A 20,432-nucleotide genomic window follows, 5' to 3' on the forward strand; every position below is an offset into this window, starting at 1 on the left:
TTTTATCTAACCCTTCCCCTAACCCCAACCTTAACCTTTTTATCTAACCCTTCCCCTAACCCCAACCTTAACCTTTTTATCTAACCCTTTCCCTAACCCCAACCTTAACCTTTTTATCTAACCCTTCTCTTAACCCCAACCTTAACCTTTTTAGCTAAACCTTCCCCTAGCCCCTACCCTAGGTAACATTAGCAACAACAAATTGGAATTCGCAACATATCAAACATTTAGCAAATTCCTAACATATCATATGAATTGTTATTTGTAACATATCATACGAAATGGATGATGGACATCCACAAATTAATACATACCATGCCAAACGTAACATATCATACTAAATAGAGTATCTCGGATTTATGTACAGAATAATAATGCTCTGAGACCAGGTTGGTTCCTCTTATAGAATATTAGTTTAAAAGTATTGTGGAGCTCCTGCATCTAAATATAACAATTTTCACCCAAAATGTCAGTCCAAGTCAAGCACTGGGTCACCACTCTACCCAAACCCTCACAGGTTTTATCAGTCTTTTTATATTTATTCCTATTCCGACATTTTTCTATGATCCACACACTATCTGTACTGCACATCCAGATGTATTCGGAACAACATCCACAAGCACGTTTTCATCTCCAGCTCTCTGCTCAGTGCGCTCACATCAGTAAGTGAGTCACGTACCAGCGGAACAGCCCTCCTTCAATGCGAACTTGCCAGACCTATTGGAGAAAACCCCCAAGGCAGGATCTGTCACTGTTTCACTCATTGGCTGAAAGACGATCAGAAACATGTTAAATGCACCAAGATATAAACTGGAGTCGGTGTAGGGCGTATTGAGGATTCTAGAGGTAACCAGATCTCAATGCCAAGACGAGCTGTTTTCAACTGTTGACGTGACTGGAGAATTGAACACAGAAAAAAATATATATATATTTTTGAGCATATCGGAAAATCTACAACGTTGTGCACCTGATTTCTTGGATTTGTGTAACCTCTAAAGAGGCAGTGTTGATGCTCTTACCCCGAATCAATGCAGGATGCAAGAGCACAAGGTCCAACTGGACTGGATTACCGGATTACTGGACTGATTATAGGACAATTATCGGGCAAAAGTCCTTATCGCTCTCCAGATGTTCGTGAATGAAAGGATGTAAAACGTGGTCCCGAAGGAGCATATTTATTGGTGCATCTGCTATAGGATACTTTATGGGTTAGTTCATGTAGCCTACATGTTCATAACCTATATGCAACAGTGTGTAGCCTAGCTCTCACATGAGAAAAAAAAAGTATACTGTGTACTGTAGATGGTAGCCGGCTACGCTGGAAAATGTGTAGTTAAATGAATGAATATCTCCGTATTTTTCTGTAAACTAGGTGTAGATGCCGCATGGGCTTTGCGCATTTGTACTGCCTAACCTTCAGCATAGAGTGTTGAACAAACGGTTGTAACCTTGTAGCAACAAGGGAAATCATGAACGCTTTAAAATCACTAAATATATTATATTCATCGCACAAGTGAATCACGTCTGCCACATGTTCAATTGTGTATTGCTTTAGGCGAATGCGTGATATGTCTTTGGGCGTTCATCTTTGTTTACAGAAAGAGTTCATCATAGCTGTTTATGGCATGTGAAGGAGGTTAGAATAACCGCTTAAAAGAGGGAAAAGGCTGGCTCATAAATCGATTAAATATCCTCTGTCGTCTTGGATACAAAACTACCTGTCTCTTGTGATTTTAGTCGTAGTGTGGCACCTGGACAAATCAACAGGTTGGAAGTTAAAAGGGACATTTTTTAAGCACGCGCATCCTACACAGTAAAGGGATATGCGTCTTCCTGTTCTATTTTTCCTTCTCTTCTGGGCTAAAGCCCGGACACTGAAAAATCTCAATTATTCTGTTCCGGAGGAGCAGGGACCTGGAACTGTTATCGGAAACATTGCTAAGGATGCCGGATTTGGACCCGTGGAGAAAGGAAAAAAATCGAACTTTCGAGTTCTGGAGAATTCTGCTCCACATCTCATTGATGTGGATTCGGAGAGTGGGCTGCTTTTTACCAAACAGCGGATTGACAGGGAGACATTGTGCAAACGCAACCCCAAGTGTCAGCTCTCCATGGAAGTGTTTGCCAACGACAAGGAAATATGCATGATCAAGATTGATGTAGTGGATATAAACGACAACTCCCCCAGTTTCCCCTCAGATCACATCAATATTGATATTTCAGAGAATGCAGCTGCTGGGACACGGTTCCCTTTAACAATTGCACACGACTCAGATTCTGGACAAAACGGAATAAAGACTTATCAGGTCACCAGAGATGATTACAATACATTTTCTTTGGACTTGAAATTGAGGGGTGATGGAACCATCTATCCTGAATTGGTGGTTCAGCGCCCTCTAGATAGGGAAGATCAGTCTCATCACACCCTCCTTTTGACAGCCATTGATGGAGGCGAGTATCCAAGATCAGGGTCCATGCAAATCAATGTGAGAGTTACTGATTCAAATGATAATAGCCCGGTATTTGACAAACCCGGCTACATGCTGGAGCTTCCTGAAAACTCACCGCCTGGAAGAATGCTGATAGATGTGAATGCAACTGACCAAGATGAGGGCAGCAATGGACAGATAGTCTATTCTTTCAGTGGATATGCATCCGATAGAGTCCAGGAGTTGTTTTCTATTGATCCCAAAACAGGTGTCATTAAGATTCAGGGAGAAATTGACTATGAGGATAATCCAACCATTGAATTTGACGTGCAGGCCATGGACCTGGGGCCTAACCCCATCCCTGGCCATTGTAAGATTTCAGTCAAAGTGCTTGACAAGAATGATAACTGGCCCGTTATAAGTTTTGTCTCCGTCCGCCAGGGAGCTATCAGTGAGGCAGCGCCTCCAGAATCTGTCATCGCCCTGGTGAGAGTCACTGATAAGGATTCTGGGAGGAATGGCCAGCTCCAGTGCAGGGTGCTTGGCAATGTACCATTCAGGCTGCAGGAAAACAATGATAATTTTTACACTCTGCTCACAGACAGACCTCTAGACAGGGAACTGAAAGACGAATATAATGTGACCATAGTGGCCAGAGACAACGGAATACCTTCGTTGAATTACACCAAATCATTTACAGTGAAAATCTTAGATGAGAATGATAACGCACCACGTTTCACCAAGACAGTGTACGTGCTCCAGGTGCCTGAGAACAATATCCCAGGGGAGTACTTAGGCTCAGTTCTGGCTCATGATCCAGATATAGGTCAGAATGGAACTGTGTCTTACTCCATTTTACCGTCGCACATCGGAGACGTGTCAGTTTACACCTACGTGTCTGTCAATCCTACCAACGGAGCCATATACGCATCAAGGTCTTTCAACTACGAACAAACTAAGTTCTTTGAGTTCAAAGTTCAAGCTAAAGACGCAGGGTCTCCTCATATGGAGGGCAGTGCCACCGTCAGGGTCAGTGTGCTTGACGTCAATGACAATCTACCAGTTATTGTATTACCCCTCCTGCTAAATGATACTGCGGAAATCATGGTACCTAGAAATGTAGGCCTGGGGTACATAGTGACCACAGTGAGAGCAGTCGATCAGGACCACGGGGAGAGCGGTCGTCTGACCTACGAGATCTGGGAGGGTAACGAGGAGCACCTGTTTGAGATGGACCCTGTGGCCGGCGAGGTGAGGACTGCCCATGCTGTGTGGGAGGACGTGGCCCCAGCTGTGGAGCTGGTAGTGAAGGTAACCGATCACGGCAAGCCCCCGCTGTCTGCCGTGGCTAAGCTGATTATTAAGGCCAACACAGGAGCCATGACAGCAGGGGAGTCCAGCGCCAGCGGGGAGCAGCAGCACTGGGACATGTCCCTGCCCCTCATCATCACCCTCTGCATCATCTCCCTCATGCTCCTGGCTGTCATGACTACCATCGCCGTTAAGTCCAAGCATCAAGATAAGGAGGCTGAGAATTATAACTGCCGTATGGCCGAGTACTCCAACTCCAATCCCCCGGTTGGAAACGGCAAGAAGAAGAGGATCAACAAGAGCGACATCATGCTGGTGCAGAGCGAGGTGGAGGAGAGGGACTCTGTGAGCAGGATGAACGTGGTGAGCAGCCCGTCTCTCATCACCTCGCCTATCTGTTTCGACTACCAGGCGACCAGCCCACTGCCTCTCACGCTGCCCAGGTCAGAGGTCATGTACCTGAAAACCACTTTCAACAGCCTGACGGTACCTCGGGCTGGCTGTCACTCAAGCTTTGCAGGGCTTACCACAGAGACTCCTATGAATAGAATGTCAGTGATACAGGTAAGAAACAGAATCATTGTCAGCCTTTTATTCTCCATTCATGAATTCTAATCTGCCACAAGAGAGGTAATTCTTCAAATCAATACTCTCAGGCACCATGCAATCACACATCCTTCTGATCATTTTTATTCCCTGTCTAGCGCCTTACAATATTTCCAATTGAAGTACTTAAAAAATGCAGCCGATACAGGATAATACGCCATATTGAAGAAATGTATTCAAATATATGTTGGCACCGGTTGTTATCGTGCTTGAATAGACTGTTTGCAATCAACTTCCTCCTCCACAGAGATCCTAACCATTTGGCCCATTATGAGTTGCTTCTAGCAGCACCTTACAGGTGGTCTGAATAATCAGAAACCCATTTCTGTTAGATATGCAAACCATGTGAGTCTTGGACTGCGCTGCTGTGCTGCCACTGCCAGAGCCGTCTGTGAAAACAAAACCCTGCCCGAAATGTGGGATTGGACGGCAGCTTGTCTGATCACATTAGTGAAATATTATGTGCCAGACAGCTAGATGCATACAGCATAACCTTACAATCCCATTTCTTGCCATCCACAAACATGGGCCAGTTCCATAAATCCAAATCCAATGTTTGCACGATAAGGCCTTTACCAGGGTCCAGCTCTACCTTGTACAAAATCACAGGGTTGCTTATGCAAGCCAGCATATTCAATTGACAGGGAATGCATGTAATTGTATTTAGCACAGCAGTGTTTTTCAGTTGTTAATGATGTAAATATCTAGGACAGTCTCCGAGATGATAACACTGATGACAAGGTCTGTTGCTAGGGCATGTTGCTAGGGCATGTGGGTGTGATCAACACAAACACAATAATTCTCATGATAAGTAGAAACGTGGATGCAGATGACAGTGGCTGCTGCATTACTGCTCACCCTCGCCAAGCAGGCACATATAGTATGGACATGAAGGAGATTTGTTATTTTCAGGGTACCACTTTGGAATATATTTTATTACCATGTTTCATATATTCCTAAATGATTCAAATGTACAGATCAGAATTCAGGCCAAGCCATAGCTATGGGCATGTCCTTTAAATATCTCATGTTGCATACATAAAAGGAGAAAAAAAATGTCTGGAGCACAATAAACTAATAATTCTCTCTGATTTTATTCTCAGACGGATAATTTTCCTTCGGAGCCGAATAACATGGCCAACAGGCAACCATTTGCTCAAAGGTAAGGTCGCTAAATGATAACTACCTAACCACCTCAGTTTGCATCGTAGTCAATATCAAGGCATCAGGCCAAGCATGTCAAATAGGGCGCAGAGGCGATCACAAGAAAGATAGACACTTCCACCAGTGAGTTATTTTTTATTTCATGTTTCTCTCCCCATCCTGCAGCAGCTCAACTTTTAAGGATGCAGAGCGAGCGAGCCTCCGAGACAGTGGCCATGGTGATAGTGACCAGGCTGATAGTGACCTGGATACTAATAAAGGCTGTGCCTGCAACACGTCTGCCAGGGAGGCCCTCAAGATGAAAGCCACAGCAGTTAATGGCCAGCCTCTTGACCAGGGTGAGTGGAAGCTCTCTCTCTCTGACATCGTGAAGACACTTAACAGACCCTTGTATCAGACCCCTGCACCAAGCCAACATGCACTACAAACACGTGTGTTGACAGTCTGTCTATCCCTAATCCTACAGAACCGCTCTCAGTGTAAAGCTAAAGTAAATGATGATTACACTGTGTACACCTCAAAGAGATTACTGAAATCGTAATACTTAAAAGAGATTGTAACAGTATGAATTCTTTGCAGCAGTAATGAAATCTTAGCTCTGTGAGACAGCTTCATATTGTAGCTCAGTGCTGGTGCAGAAATGTTGAACTACACTGCCAAGATTACATGAAGGCGCCATAGTGGAAAATAGATGATAGTTAAGCGGATAAAAGGGTCCATTGACTGAAGGAAATGATGTTCAAACATCCTCTGCCAGCTTTAGCAATCAAACGAGCTCATAAGCATTGTAAAGTGTACCTCTATGGCTGTCTCATTTGAACATTTCATTATTTGATTATGAACTTTCTGCAAGCCTTGCTTGAATCACAAGACAGGGACAAAAGAGCATGACAGACACTTTCAGTACAAACAGACATGTAGCTTTTGGTGACTGCTGACAGAATGCTTTCTTTCTCAGGTGCCTTTAATAGACTGTTAGAATGGTAAAGATGTATGTACGATAGGGAATGATAAATAGGAGTATTTCGTGCCAGTTATGTCAAAAGTCTTGTTGATGTTCTCAATACATACAAGCGTTGATGAGTTTGAAACACTTTCCACCAGTCAAGTGCTTTTCACCACTTGTCGGATTATGATTGGTTTATGTAGCTCTTTTTCTGTGTGATACGATGAGGCACATCTCCCATATACATCTTCCAAACCAAGACGTTTTTTTGTCAACTTTAGCATCTCGTCAACTTTAGCATTCCGTCAACTTTAGCATCTCGCCAAGTTTAGCATCCCGTCAACTTTAGCATCCCGCCAACTTTAGCATTGTGCCAAGTTTAGCATCCTGTCAACTTTAGCATCCCGCCAACTTTAGCATTGTGCCAAGTTTAGCATCTCGCCAACTTTAGCATCCCGCCAACTTTAGCATCCCGCCAACTTTAGCATTCCGCCAACTTTAGCTTCCTGAGTGGCGCAGCAGTATAAGGCACGGCATCTCTGTGATGGGACAAGACTGTAACTACCAATTGGATATTACGAAATTGGGGAGAAAAAGGGGTGAAATAAAATAGAGAAATGAATTTACTTCTGGTGTACCAACATGCAATGTTGGTCGTAAGCCATAGGCATAACTTTATCGCAATAATGACTAGGTTGGTTATACATTTCATTTATAACAAAAAGTAGGCAAAAAGTTGATGGGATGTTAAAGTTGGCGGCATGCTAAAGTTGATGGGATGTTAAAGTTGGCGGGATGCTAAAGTTGGCGGAATGCTAAAGTTGGCGGGATGCTAAAGTTGGCGGGATGCTAAAGTTGACAGGATGCTAAACTTGGCACAATGCTAAAGTTGGCGGGATGATACATTTGACGGGATCCCGTCAAAAGTTGACGGCGGGATGCTAAAGTTGGCGGAATGCTAAAGTTGGCGGGATGCTAAAGTTGGCGAGATGCTAAAGTTGGCACAATGCTAAAGTTGGCGGGATGCTAAAGTTGACAGGATGCTAAACTTGGCACAATGCTAAAGTTGGCGGGATGCTAAATTTGACGGGATCCCGTCAAAAGTTGACGGCGGGATGCTAAAGTTGGCGGAATGCTAAAGTTGGCGGGATGCTAAAGTTGGCGAGATGCTAAAGTTGGCACAATGCTAAAGTTGGCGGGATGCTAAAGTTGACAGGATGCTAAACTTGGCACAATGCTAAAGTTGGCGGGATGCTAAAGTTGACGGGATCCCGTCAAAAGTTGACATCCTGTCAAGTAGCATCCCGCCAACTTTAACATCCCATCAACTTTAGCATCCCATCAACTTTTTGCCTACTTTTTGTTTTATATGAAATGTATAACCAACCTAGTCATTATTGCGATAAAGTTCTGCCTACGGCTTACGACTTGATCACACCAACATTGCATTTTGGTACACCAGAAGTAAATTCATTTCTCTATTTTATTTCACCCCTTTTTCTCCCCAATTTCGTAATATCCAATTGGTAGTTACAGTCTTGTCCCATCACTGAGATGCAGTGCCTTATACTGCTGCGCCACTCAGGAAGCCCAGTAGTTCAACATTCTTTCCCCATCAGATCCCAAAATATAAGCTTGTTTTTACTCCGCAATGTTTGTAAACAAAGAAAATGTAATCACACTGTATAGCTTCAAAACATGGTTAAAACTATACTTCTGATATCATGGATGGTCAGTTATTGTATCCATAGCTCTGTCTTTGAATTTGAGAGTGGTTACATTTCTCTAGCCCCATCCCCCCTCCCCAAACAGTGATGGGGAGTACACTTTGTTATTGTTTTAACTGCTTTAACAAGTGGATTCTTTTTCGCTTCACTTGCAGGCGCTTAGTAGCCAAGGCCTAGTCCAGACCAAAAGCCTGGGACTTGTCTTAATCACCCTCTAGAGTCCAAGCTCTGTGTTAGCCAGGGGTGGGGTGGGGGGGGGTTCTAACATATGGAATTGTTTTAAGATGGTCATACCAAGGATCATTTATCTATTTGATTTAGAATTTTAAGACCCCTTAAGGTATTAAAAAAATATATATGAAAATATTATTGGATGAAACATTGAATTTGGCATTACTGCTATAAGCCAATAGAAACACATCAAATAAAAGATTCCCTACATGGAACAACAGTCTCAAAACGAAGTTTGTTCTGAAGTGTGTTTGTCCTTTATCTGAGAGTTATAAGAATGATCAGTAAACTATATATATATATATATTTTTTTACATGTACAGTGCATTCGTTAAATATTCCGAACACTTGATTTTTTCCACATTTTGTTACGTTACAGCCTTATTCTAAAATGGATTCAATTGTTTTTTTCCCCTCATCAATCTACACACAATAAACAAAGCAAAAAACAGGTTTTTTAAAATGGTTTCAAATTGCAAATTTAACATAAAAAACTGAAATATCATCTACATAAGTATTCAGACCCTTTGCCTTTTGGCAAACTCAAAGTGGGATGTCATGTGCTTTTTACTGAGGAGTGGCTTCCGTCTGGCCACTCTACCATAAAGGCCTGATTGGTGGAGTGCTGCAGAGATGGTTGTCCTTCTGGAAGGTTCTCCCATCTCCACAGAGGAACTCTGGAGCTCTGTCAGAGTAAACATCAGGTTCTTGGTCACCTCCATGACCAAGGCCCTTCTCCCCCGATTGCTCAGTTTGGCCGGCGAGCTCTAGGAAGAGCCTTGGTCGTTCCAAACTTCTTCCATTTAAGAATGATGGAGGCCACTGTGTTCTTGGGGACCTTCCCCAGATCTTTGCCTCGACACAATCCTGTCTCAGAGCTCTAGGGACAATTCCATTGACCTCATGCCTTGGTTTTTGCTATGATATGCACTGTCAACTGTGGGACCTTATATAGACAGGCGTGTACCTTTTCAAATTATGTCCAATCAATTGAATTCATCACAGGTGGACTCCAATCAAGTTGTAGAAACATCTCAAGGATGATCAATGGAAACATGACGCGCCTAAGCTACATTTCCAGTCTCATAGCAAAAGGTCTGAATACTTATGTAAGTAGGGTATTTCTGTTCGTTTTTTTTTATATACATATGCCAACATTTCTAAAAACCTGTTTTTGATTCGTCATTGTGGGGTATTGTGTGTAGATTGATGAGAAGGAAAAAAGATATATTTTAGAATAAGGCTGTAACGTAACAAAATGTCTGAATACTTTCTGAATGCACTGTATTTATCCCCTTATTTATCCCCCTGCTTGTTGAACATCTCATTCCAAAATCATGGGCGTTAATATGGAGTTGGTCCCCCCTTTGCTATAACAGCCTCCACTCTTCTGGGAAGGCTGTCCACCAGATGTTGGAACATTGCTGCGGAGACTTGCTTCTTTTCAGCCACGAGCATTAGTGATGTCGGGCACTGATGTTGGGCGATTAGGCCTGGCTTGCAGTTGGGGTTACAATTCATTCCAAAGATGTTTGATGGGGTTGAGGTCAGGGCTCTGTGCAGGCCAGTCAAGTTCTTCCACACCGATCTCGACAAACCATTTTTGTATGGACCTCGCTTTGTGCACGGGGGCATTGTCATGCTGAAACAGGAAAGGGCCTTCCCTAAACTGTTGCCACAAGGTTGGAAGCACAGAATCGTCTAGAATGTCATTGTATGCTGCATTGTTAAGATGTACCTTTTCTGGAACTAAGGGGCCTAGTCTAAACCATGAAAAACAGCCCCAGACTATTATTCCTCCTCCACCAAACTTTACAGTTGGCACTATGCATTGGGGCAGATAGCGTTCTCCTGGCATCTGCCAAACCCAGATTCATCCGTTGGATTGCCAGATGGTGAAGCGTGATTCATCACTCCAGAGAATGTGTTTCCACTGCTCTAGAGTCCAATGGTGGCAAGCTTTTCAGCACTCCAGCCGACGCTTGGCATTGAACATGGTGATCTCAGGTTTGTGTGCGGCAGCTCGGCCATGGAAACACATTTCATGAAGCTACCGACGAACGGTTCTTGTGCTGACATTGCTTCCAGAGGCAGTTTGGAACACGGTAGTGAGTGTTGCAACCGGGGACAGACGATTTTTATACGCTACGCGCTTCAGCACTTGGGGGTCCTGTTCTGTGAGTTTGTGTGGCCTACCACTTTGCGGCTGAGCCGATGTTGCTCCTTGACGTTTCCACAGCACTTACAGTTGACCGGGACAGCTCTAGCAGGGCAGAAATTTGACAAACTGACAAACTGTCAGAAAGGTGGCATCCTATGACAGTGCCACGTTGAAAGTCACTGAGCTCTTCAGTAAGGCCATTCTAATGCCAATGTTTGTCTATGGCGATTGCATGGCTGTGTGCCTGATTTTATACACGTCAGCAACAGGTGTGGCTGAAATCGCCAAATCCACAAATTTAAAGTGGTGTCCACATACTTTAGTATACAGTTGAAGTCGGAAATGTACATACACTTAGGTTGGAGTCATTAAAACTTGTTTTTCAACCATTCCACAATTTCTTGTTAACAAACTATAGTTTTGGCAAGTCGGTTAGGACGTCGACTTTGTGCATGACACAAGTAATTTTTCCAACAATTGTTTACAGACAGATTATTTCACTTATAATTCAATGTATCACAATTTCAGTGGGTCATAAGTTTACATACACTCATTTGACTGTGTCTTAAACAGCTTGTAAAATTCAAGAACATTTTATCATGGCTTTAGAAGATTCTGTTAGGCTAATTGACATCATTTGAGTCAATTGGAGGTGTACCTGTCGATGAATTTCAAGGCCTACCTTCAAACTCAGTGCCTCTCTGCTTGACATCATGGGAAAATCAAAAGAAATCAGCCAAGACCTCAGAAAAAAAATTGTAGACCTCCACAAGTTGGTTCATCATTGGGAGCAATTTCCAAACGCCTGAAGGTACCACGTTCATCTGAACAAACAATAGTACGCAAGTATAAACACCATGGGACCACGCAGCCGTCAACCGCTCAGGAAGGAGACGCGTTCTGTCTCCTAGAGATGAACGTACTTTGGTGCGAAAAGTGCAAATCAATCCCAGAACAACAGCAAAGGACCTTGTGAAGATGTTGGAGGAAACAGGTACAAAAGTATCTATATCCATAGTAAAACGAGTCCTATATCGACATAACCGGAAAGGCTGCTCAGCAAGGAAGAAGCCACTGCTCCAAAACTGCCATAAAAAAGCCAGACTGTGGTGGCAGCATCATGTTGTGGGGGTGATTTGCTTCAGGAGGGACTGGTGCACTTCACAAAATAGATGGCATCATGAGGTAAGAAAATGAAGTGGATATATTGAAGCAACATCTCAAGACATCAGTCAGGAAGTTAAAGCTTGGTCGCAAATGGGTCTTCCAAATGGACAATGACCCCAAGCATACTTCCAAAGTTGTGAAAAAATGGCTTAAGGACAACAAAGTCAAGGTTTTGGAGTGGCAAACACAAAGCCCTGACCTCAAACCTATAGAAAATGTGTGGGCAGAACTGAAAAAGTGTGTGCGAGCAAGGAGGCCTACAAACCTGACTCAGTTACATCAGCTCTGTCAGGAGGAATGGGCCAAAATTCACCCAACTTATTGTGGGAAGCTTGTGGAAGGCTACCCGAAACGTTTGACCTAAGTTAAACAATTTAAAGGCAATGCTACTAAACACTAATTGAGTGTATGTAAACTTCTGACCCACTGGGAATGTGATGAAAGAAATAAAATCTGAAATAAATCATTCTCTCTACTATTATTCTGACATTTCAAATTCTTAAAATAAAGTGGTGATCCTAACTGACCTAAGACAGGGAATTTTTACTAGGATTAAATGTCAGGAATTGTGAAAAACAGAGTTTAAATGTATATGGCTAAGGTGTATGTAAACGTCCGACTTCAACTGTATATAGTTTATCTCCAAATATACTGTACATTACTTCTGAGGACCTGCTTAAAACAAATGAATAATGGGTTTCTTTGTGATGGTGTAAATTCAATGGATTTATTAAAATAGATGTCCATCCACATCGGCCCATATCTACTCCCACTCTTGAACCAGCCGCCATGTGCACGGGTGATATAATAGGCTGATCCCGGCAAGAACGTGGCAAAAATGGGACTGTATTAATTAGGCTCTAAAGACTATTGCCAGAATTGTTTTACAGGCAACATACAAAAGTCTGTCTGTGAAAGGGGTAATAGTCACAGTTTGTCTGCAGTCAGAAACATAGTGGAAGACTTTACTTGAAATGGGGCTGGCTCTCATTTCCCATAGTCAGAGACAGAAGTGTCTTGGAATGGAATGGCTGTTGTCATCAGCTCCCTGGACAGTACTGTTGTCATCAGGTCCCTGGACAGTACTGTAGTCATCAGGTGGACAGTACTGTTGTCATCAGCTGGACAGTACTGTGGTCATCAGGTCCCTGGACAATACCGTTGTCATCAGGTCCCTGGACAGTACTGTGGTCATCAGGTCCCTGGACAGTACTGTGGTCATCAGGTGGACAGTACTGTTGTCATCAGGTGGACAGTACTGTGGTCATCAGGTCCCTGGACAGTACTGTGGTCATCAGGTGGACAGTACTGTTGTCATCAGGTGGACAGTATTGTGGTCATCAGGTCCCTGGACAGTACTGTAGTCATCAGGTCCCTGGACAGTACTGTGGTCATCAGGTCCCTGGACAGTACTGTTGTCATCAGGTGGTCAGTACTGTAGTCATCAGGTGGACAGTACTGTAGTCATCAGGTCCCTGGACAGTACTGTTGTCATCAGGTGGACAGTACTGTAGTCATCAGGTCCCTGGACAGTACTGTTGTCATCAGGTGGACAGTACTGTGGTCATCATTTGGACAGTACTGTTGTCATCAGGTGGACAGTACTGTAGTCATCAGGTGGACAGTACTGTTGTCATCAGGTGGACAGTACTGTTGTCATCAGGTGTACAGTACTGTAGTCATCAGGTCCCTGGACAGTACTGTTGTCATCAGGTGGACAGTACTGTTGTCATCAGGTCCCTGGACAGTACTGTTGTCATCAGGTCCCTGGACAGTACTGTAGTCATCAGGTGGACAGTACTGTAGTCATCAGGTGGACAGTACTGTAGTCATCAGGTCCCTGGACAGTACTGTTGTCATCAGGTCCCTGGACAGTACTGTAGTCATCAGGTGGACAGTACTGTAGTCATCAGGTGGACAGTACTGTAGTCATCAGGTCCCTGGACAGTACTGTAGTCATCAGGTGGACAGTACTGTTGTCATCAGGTCCCTGGACAGTACTGTTGTCATCAGGTGGACAGTACTGTAGTCATCATGTCCCTGGACAGTACTGTAGTCATCAGGTGGACAGTACTGTGGTCATCAGGTCCCTGGACAGTACTGTGGTCATCAGGTGGACAGTACTGTTGTCATCAGGTGGACAGTACTGTTGTCATCAGGTCCCTGGACAGAACTGTTGTCATCAGGTGGACAGTACTGTAGTCATCAGGTCCCTGGACAGTACTGTGGTCATCAGGTGGACAGTACTGTAGTCATCAGGTGGACAGTACTGTAGTCATCAGGTCCCTGGACAGTACTGTAGTCATCAGGTGGACAGTACTGTTGTCATCAGGTGGACAGTACTGTAGTCATCAGGTGGACAGTACTGTTGTCATCAGGTCCCTGGACAGTACTGTAGTCATCAGGTCCCTGGACAGTACTGTTGTCATCAGGTGGACAGTACTGTTGTCATCAGGTGGACAGTACTGTTGTCATCAGGTGGACAGTACTGTAGTCATCAGGTCCCTGGACAGTACTGTAGTCATCAGGTCCCTGGACAGTACTGTAGTCATCATGTCCCTGGACAGTACTGTTGTCATCAGGTCCCTGGACAGTACTGTAGTCATCAGGTCCCTGGACAGTACTGTTGTCATCAGGTGGACAGTACTGTAGTCATCATGTCCCTGGACAGTACTGTTGTCATCAGGTGGACAGTACTGTTGTCATCACATCCCTGGACAGTACTGTAGTCATTAGGTGGACAGTACTGTAGTCATCAGGTCCCTGGACAGTACTGTAGTCATCAGGTCCCTGGACAGTACTGTTGTCATCAGGTGGACAGTACTGTTGTCATCAGGTGGACAGTACTGTAGTCATCAGGTGGACAGTACTGTAGTCATCAGGTCCCTGGACAGTACTGTTGTCATCAGGTCCCTGGACAGTACTGTTGTCATCAGGTGGACAGTACTGTTGTCATCAGGTGGACAGTACTGTTGTCATCAGGTCCCTGGACAGTACTGTTGTCATCAGGTCCCTGGACAGTACTGTAGTCATCAGGTGGACAGTACTGTAGTCATCAGGTGGACAGTACTGTAGTCATCAGGTCCCTGGACAGTACTGTTGTCATCAGGTCCCTGGACAGTACTGTAGTCATCAGGTGGACAGTACTGTAGTCATCAGGTGGACAGTACTGTAGTCATCAGGTCCCTGGACAGTACTGTAGTCATCAGGTGGACAGTACTGTTGTCATCAGGTCCCTGGACAGTACTGTTGTCATCAGGTGGACAGTACTGTAGTCATCATGTCCCTGGACAGTACTGTAGTCATCAGGTGGACAGTACTGTGGTCATCAGGTCCCTGGACAGTACTGTGGTCATCAGGTGGACAGTACTGTTGTCATCAGGTGGACAGTACTGTTGTCATCAGGTCCCTGGACAGAACTGTTGTCATCAGGTGGACAGTACTGTAGTCATCAGGTCCCTGGACAGTACTGTGGTCATCAGGTGGACAGTACTGTAGTCATCAGGTGGACAGTACTGTAGTCATCAGGTCCCTGGACAGTACTGTAGTCATCAGGTGGACAGTACTGTTGTCATCAGGTGGACAGTACTGTAGTCATCAGGTGGACAGTACTGTTGTCATCAGGTCCCTGGACAGTACTGTAGTCATCAGGTCCCTGGACAGTACTGTTGTCATCAGGTGGACAGTACTGTTGTCATCAGGTGGACAGTACTGTTGTCATCAGGTGGACAGTACTGTAGTCATCAGGTCCCTGGACAGTACTGTAGTCATCAGGTCCCTGGACAGTACTGTAGTCATCATGTCCCTGGACAGTACTGTTGTCATCAGGTCCCTGGACAGTACTGTAGTCATCAGGTCCCTGGACAGTACTGTTGTCATCAGGTGGACAGTACTGTAGTCATCATGTCCCTGGACAGTACTGTTGTCATCAGGTGGACAGTACTGTTGTCATCACATCCCTGGACAGTACTGTAGTCATCAGGTGGACAGTACTGTAGTCATCAGGTCCCTGGACAGTACTGTAGTCATCAGGTCCCTGGACAGTACTGTTGTCATCAGGTGGACAGTACTGTTGTCATCAGGTGGACAGTACTGTAGTCATCAGGTCCCTGGACAGTACTGTTGTCATCAGGTCCCTGGACAGTACTGTTGTCATCAGGTGGACAGTACTGTTGTCATCAGGTGGACAGTACTGTAGTCATCAGGTGGACAGTACTGTAGTCATCAGGTCCCTGGACAGTACTGTTGTCATCAGGTCCCTGGACAGTACTGTTGTCATCAGGTGGACAGTACTGTTGTCATCAGGTGGACAGTACTGTTGTCATCAGGTCCCTGGACAGTACTGTTGTCATCAGGTCCCTGGACAGTACTGTTGTCATCAGGTGGACAGTACTGTGGTCATCAGGTGGACAGTACTGTTGTCATCAGGTGGACAGTACTGTTGTCATCAGGTGGACAGTACTGTTGTCATCAGGTCCCTGGACAGTACTGTTGTCATCAGGTCCCTGGACAGTACTGTTGTCATCAGGTGGACAGTACTGTTGTCATCAGGTCCCTGGACAGTACTGTTGTCATCAGGTGGACAGTACTGTTGTCATCAGGTCCCTGGACAGTACTGTAGTCATCAGGTGGACAGTACTGTTGTCATCAGGTGGACAGTACTGTTGTCATCAGGTGGACAGTACTGTAGTCATCAGGTGGACAGTACTGTAGTCATCAGGTGGACAGTACTGTAGTCATCAGGTGGACAGTACTGTTGTCATCAGGTGGACAGTACTGTTGTCATCAGGTGGACAGTACTGTAGTCATCAGGTGGACAGTACTGTAGTCATCAGGTGGACAGTACTGTTGTCATCAGGTGGACAGTACTGTTGTCATCAGGTCCCTGGACAGTACTGTTGTCATCAGGTGGACAGTACTGTTGTCTCAGGTCCCTGGACAGTACTGTAGTCATCAGGTGGACAGTACTGTTGTCATCAGGTGGACAGTACTGTAGTCATCAGGTGGACAGTACTGTAGTCATCAGGTCCCTGGACAGTACTGTGGTCATCAGGTCCCTGGACAGTACTGTAGTCATCAGGTGGACAGTACTGTAGTCATCAGGTCCCTGGACAGTACGTTAGTCATCAGGTCCCTGGACAGTACTGTTGTCATCAGGTCCCTGGACAGTACTGTTGTCATCAGGTGGACAGTACTGTAGTCATCAGGTGGACAGTACTGTAGTCATCAGGTGGACAGTACTGTAGTCATCAGGTCCCTGGACAGTACTGTTGTCATCAGGTGGACAGTACTGTTGTCATCATGTCCCTGGACAGTACTGTAGTCATCAGGTGGACAGTACTGTTGTCATCATGTCCCTGGACAGTACTGTGGTCATCAGGTGGACAGTACTGTGGTCATCAGGTGGACAGTACTGTTGTCATCTGGTGGACAGTACTGTTGTCATCAGGTCCCTGGACAGTACTGTTGTCATCATGTCCCTGGACAGTACTGTTGTCATCAGGTGGACAGTACTGTAGTCATCAGGTGGACAGTACTGTTGTCATCAGGTCCCTGGACAGTACTGTTGTCATCATGTGCCTGGACAGTACTGTTGTCATCAGGTGGACAGTACTGTTGTCATCAGGTCCCTGGACAGTACTGTTGTCATCAGGTCCCTGGACAGTACTGTTGTCATCATGTGCCTGGACAGTACTGTAGTCATCAGGTGGACAGTACTGTAGTCATCAGGTCCCTGGACAGTACTGTTGTCATCAGGTCCCTGGACAGTACTGTTGTCATCAGGTCCCTGGACAGTACTGTAGTCATCAGGTCCCTGGACAGTACTGTTGTCATCATGTGCCTGGACAGTACTGTTGTCATCAGCTGGACAGTACTGTTGTCATCAGGTGGACAGTACTGTTGTCATCAGGTGGACAGTACTGTAGTCATCAGGTCCCTGGACAGTACTGTTGTCATCAGATGGACAGTACTGTAGTCATCAGGTCCCTGGACAGTACTGTTGTCATCAGGTGGACAGTACTGTTGTCATCAGGTCCCTGGACAGTACTGTAGTCATCAGGTCCCTGGACAGTACTGTAGTCATCAGGTGGACAGTACTGTTGTCATCAGGTCCCTGGACAGTACTGTTGTCATCAGGTCCCTGGACAGTACTGTGGTCATCATGTCCCTGGACAGTACTGTTGTCATCAGGTGTACAGTACTGTTGTCATCAGGTCCCTGGACAGTACTGTTGTCATCATGTCCCTGGACAGTACTGTTGTCATCAGGTGGACAGTACTGTTGTCATCAGGTCCCTGGACAGTACTGTTGTCATCAGGTCCCTGGACAGTACTGTGGTCATCATGTCCCTGGACAGTACTGTTGTCATCAGGTGGACAGTACTGTTGTCATCAGGTCCCTGGACAGTACTGTTGTCATCAGGTGGACAGTACTGTTGTCATCAGGTCCCTGGACAGTACTGTAGTCATCAGGTGGACAGTACTGTGGTCATCATGTCCCTGGACAGTACTGTTGTCATCAGGTGGACAGTACTGTTGTCATCACATCCCTGGACAGTACTGTGGTCATCAGGTGGACAGTACTGTTGTCATCAGGTCCCTGGACAGTACTGTAGTCATCAGGTGGACAGTACTGTTGTCATCACATCCCTTGACAGTACTGTGGTCATCAGGTGGACAGTACTGTAGTCATCAGGTGGACAGTACTGTTGTCATCACATCCCTGGACAGTACTGTGGTCATCAGGTGGACAGTACTGTAGTCATCAGGTGGACAGTACTGTTGTCATCACATCCCAGGACAGTACTGTGGTCATCAGGTGGACAGTACTGTTGTCATCAGGTGGACAGTAATGTTGTCATCAGGTCCCTGGACAGTACTGTGGTCATCAGGTCCCTGGACAGTACTGTAGTCATCAGGTCCCTGGACAGTACTGTTGTCATCATGTCCCTGGACAGTACTGTAGTCATCATGTCCCTGGACAGTACTGTTGTCATCAGGTGGACAGTACTGTTGTCATCAGGTGTACAGTACTGTTGTCATCAGGTGGACAGTACTGTGGTCATCAGGTCCTTGGACAGTACTGTTGTCATCAGGTCCCTGGACAGTACTGTTGTCATCATGTCCCTGGACAGTACTGTTGTCATCAGGTGGACAGTACTGTTGTCATCAGGTGGACAGTACTGTTGTCATCATGTCCCTGGACAGTACTGTTGTCATCAGGTGGACAGTACTGTTGTCATCAGGTGGACAGTACTGTTGTCATCAGGTGGACAGTACTGTTGTCATCAGGTGGACAGTACTGTAGTCATCAGGTCCCTGGACAGTACTGTTGTCATCAGGTGGACAGTACTGTTGTCATCAGGTCCCTGGACAGTACTGTTGTCATCAGGTGGACAGTACTGTTGTCATCAGGTCCCTGGACAGTACTGTAGTCATCAGGTGGACAGTACTGTTGTCATCAGGTGGACAGTACTGTAGTCATCAGGTGGACAGTACTGTAGTCATCAGGTCCCTGGACAGTACTGTTGTCATCAGGTCCCTGGACAGTACTGTTGTCATCAGGTGGACAGTACTGTTGTCATCAGGTCCCTGGACAGTACTGTTGTCATCAGGTGGACAGTACTGTTGTCATCATGTCCCTGGACAGTACTGTTGTCATCAGGTGGACAGTACTGTTGTCATCAGGTGGACAGTACTGTTGTCATCAGGTGGACAGTACTGTTGTCATCAGGTGGACAGTACTGTAGTCATCAGGTCCCTGGACAGTACTGTTGTCATCAGGTGGACAGTACTGTTGTCATCAGGTCCCTGGACAGTACTGTTGTCATCAGGTGGACAGTACTGTTGTCATCAGGTCCCTGGACAGTACTGTAGTCATCAGGTGGACAGTACTGTTGTCATCAGGTGGACAGTACTGTAGTCATCAGGTGGACAGTACTGTAGTCATCAGGTCCCTGGACAGTACTGTTGTCATCAGGTCCCTGGACAGTACTGTTGTCATCAGGTGGACAGTACTGTTGTCATCAGGTGGAGAGTACTGTAGTCATCAGGTGGACAGTACTGTAGTCATCAGGTCCCTGGACAGTACTGTAGTCATCAGGTGGACAGTACTGTAGTCATCAGGTCCCTGGACAGTACTGTTGTCATCAGGTGGACAGTACTGTGGTCATCAGGTGGACAGTACTGTAGTCATCAGGTGGACAGTACTGTAGTCATCAGGTCCCTGGACAGTACTGTGGTCATCAGGTGGACAGTACTGTAGTCATCAGGTCCCTGGACAGTACTGTTGTCATCAGGTGGACAGTACTGTGGTCATCAGGTGGACAGTACTGTAGTCATCAGGTGGACAGTACTGTAGTCATCAGGTCCCTGGACAGTACTGTTGTCATCAGGTCCCTGGACAGTACTGGTGTCATCATGTCCCTGGACAGTACTGTTGTCACCAGGTGGACAGTACTGTTGTCATCAGGTCCCTGGACAGTACTGTGGTCATCAGGTGGACAGTACTGTAGTCATCAGGTCCCTGGACAGTACTGTGGTCATCAGGTCCCTGGACAGTACTGTAGTCATCAGGTGGACAGTACTGTAGTCATCAGGTGGACAGTACTGTAGTCATCAGGTCCCTGGACAGTACTGTTGTCATCAGGTCCCTGGACAGTACTGTAGTCATCAGGTCCCTGGACAGTA

General features: G+C 45.6%; 1 protein-coding gene across 1 annotated transcript in view; it reads left to right on the top strand.

Annotated features, from left to right (window-relative positions):
* Positions 1-661: 661 nt before the first annotated feature.
* Positions 662-20,432, top strand: part of LOC106586841 (protocadherin-17) — a 55,434-nt gene continuing 35,663 nt past the window's right edge. Inside the window, exons 1-3 of the mRNA XM_014174553.3 lie at positions 662-4,304; positions 5,450-5,508; positions 5,676-5,848. Of these exons, the coding sequence (XP_014030028.2) occupies positions 1,824-4,304; positions 5,450-5,508; positions 5,676-5,848 (2,713 nt within the window). The 5' untranslated portion in view covers positions 662-1,823. The remainder of the gene's footprint in view (positions 4,305-5,449; positions 5,509-5,675; positions 5,849-20,432) is intronic.

The sequence above is a fragment of the Salmo salar genome, chromosome 25, assembly GCF_965601325.2.
Source record: "Salmo salar chromosome 25, fSalSal1, whole genome shotgun sequence".
NCBI classification, from domain to species: domain Eukaryota; kingdom Metazoa; phylum Chordata; class Actinopteri; order Salmoniformes; family Salmonidae; genus Salmo; species Salmo salar.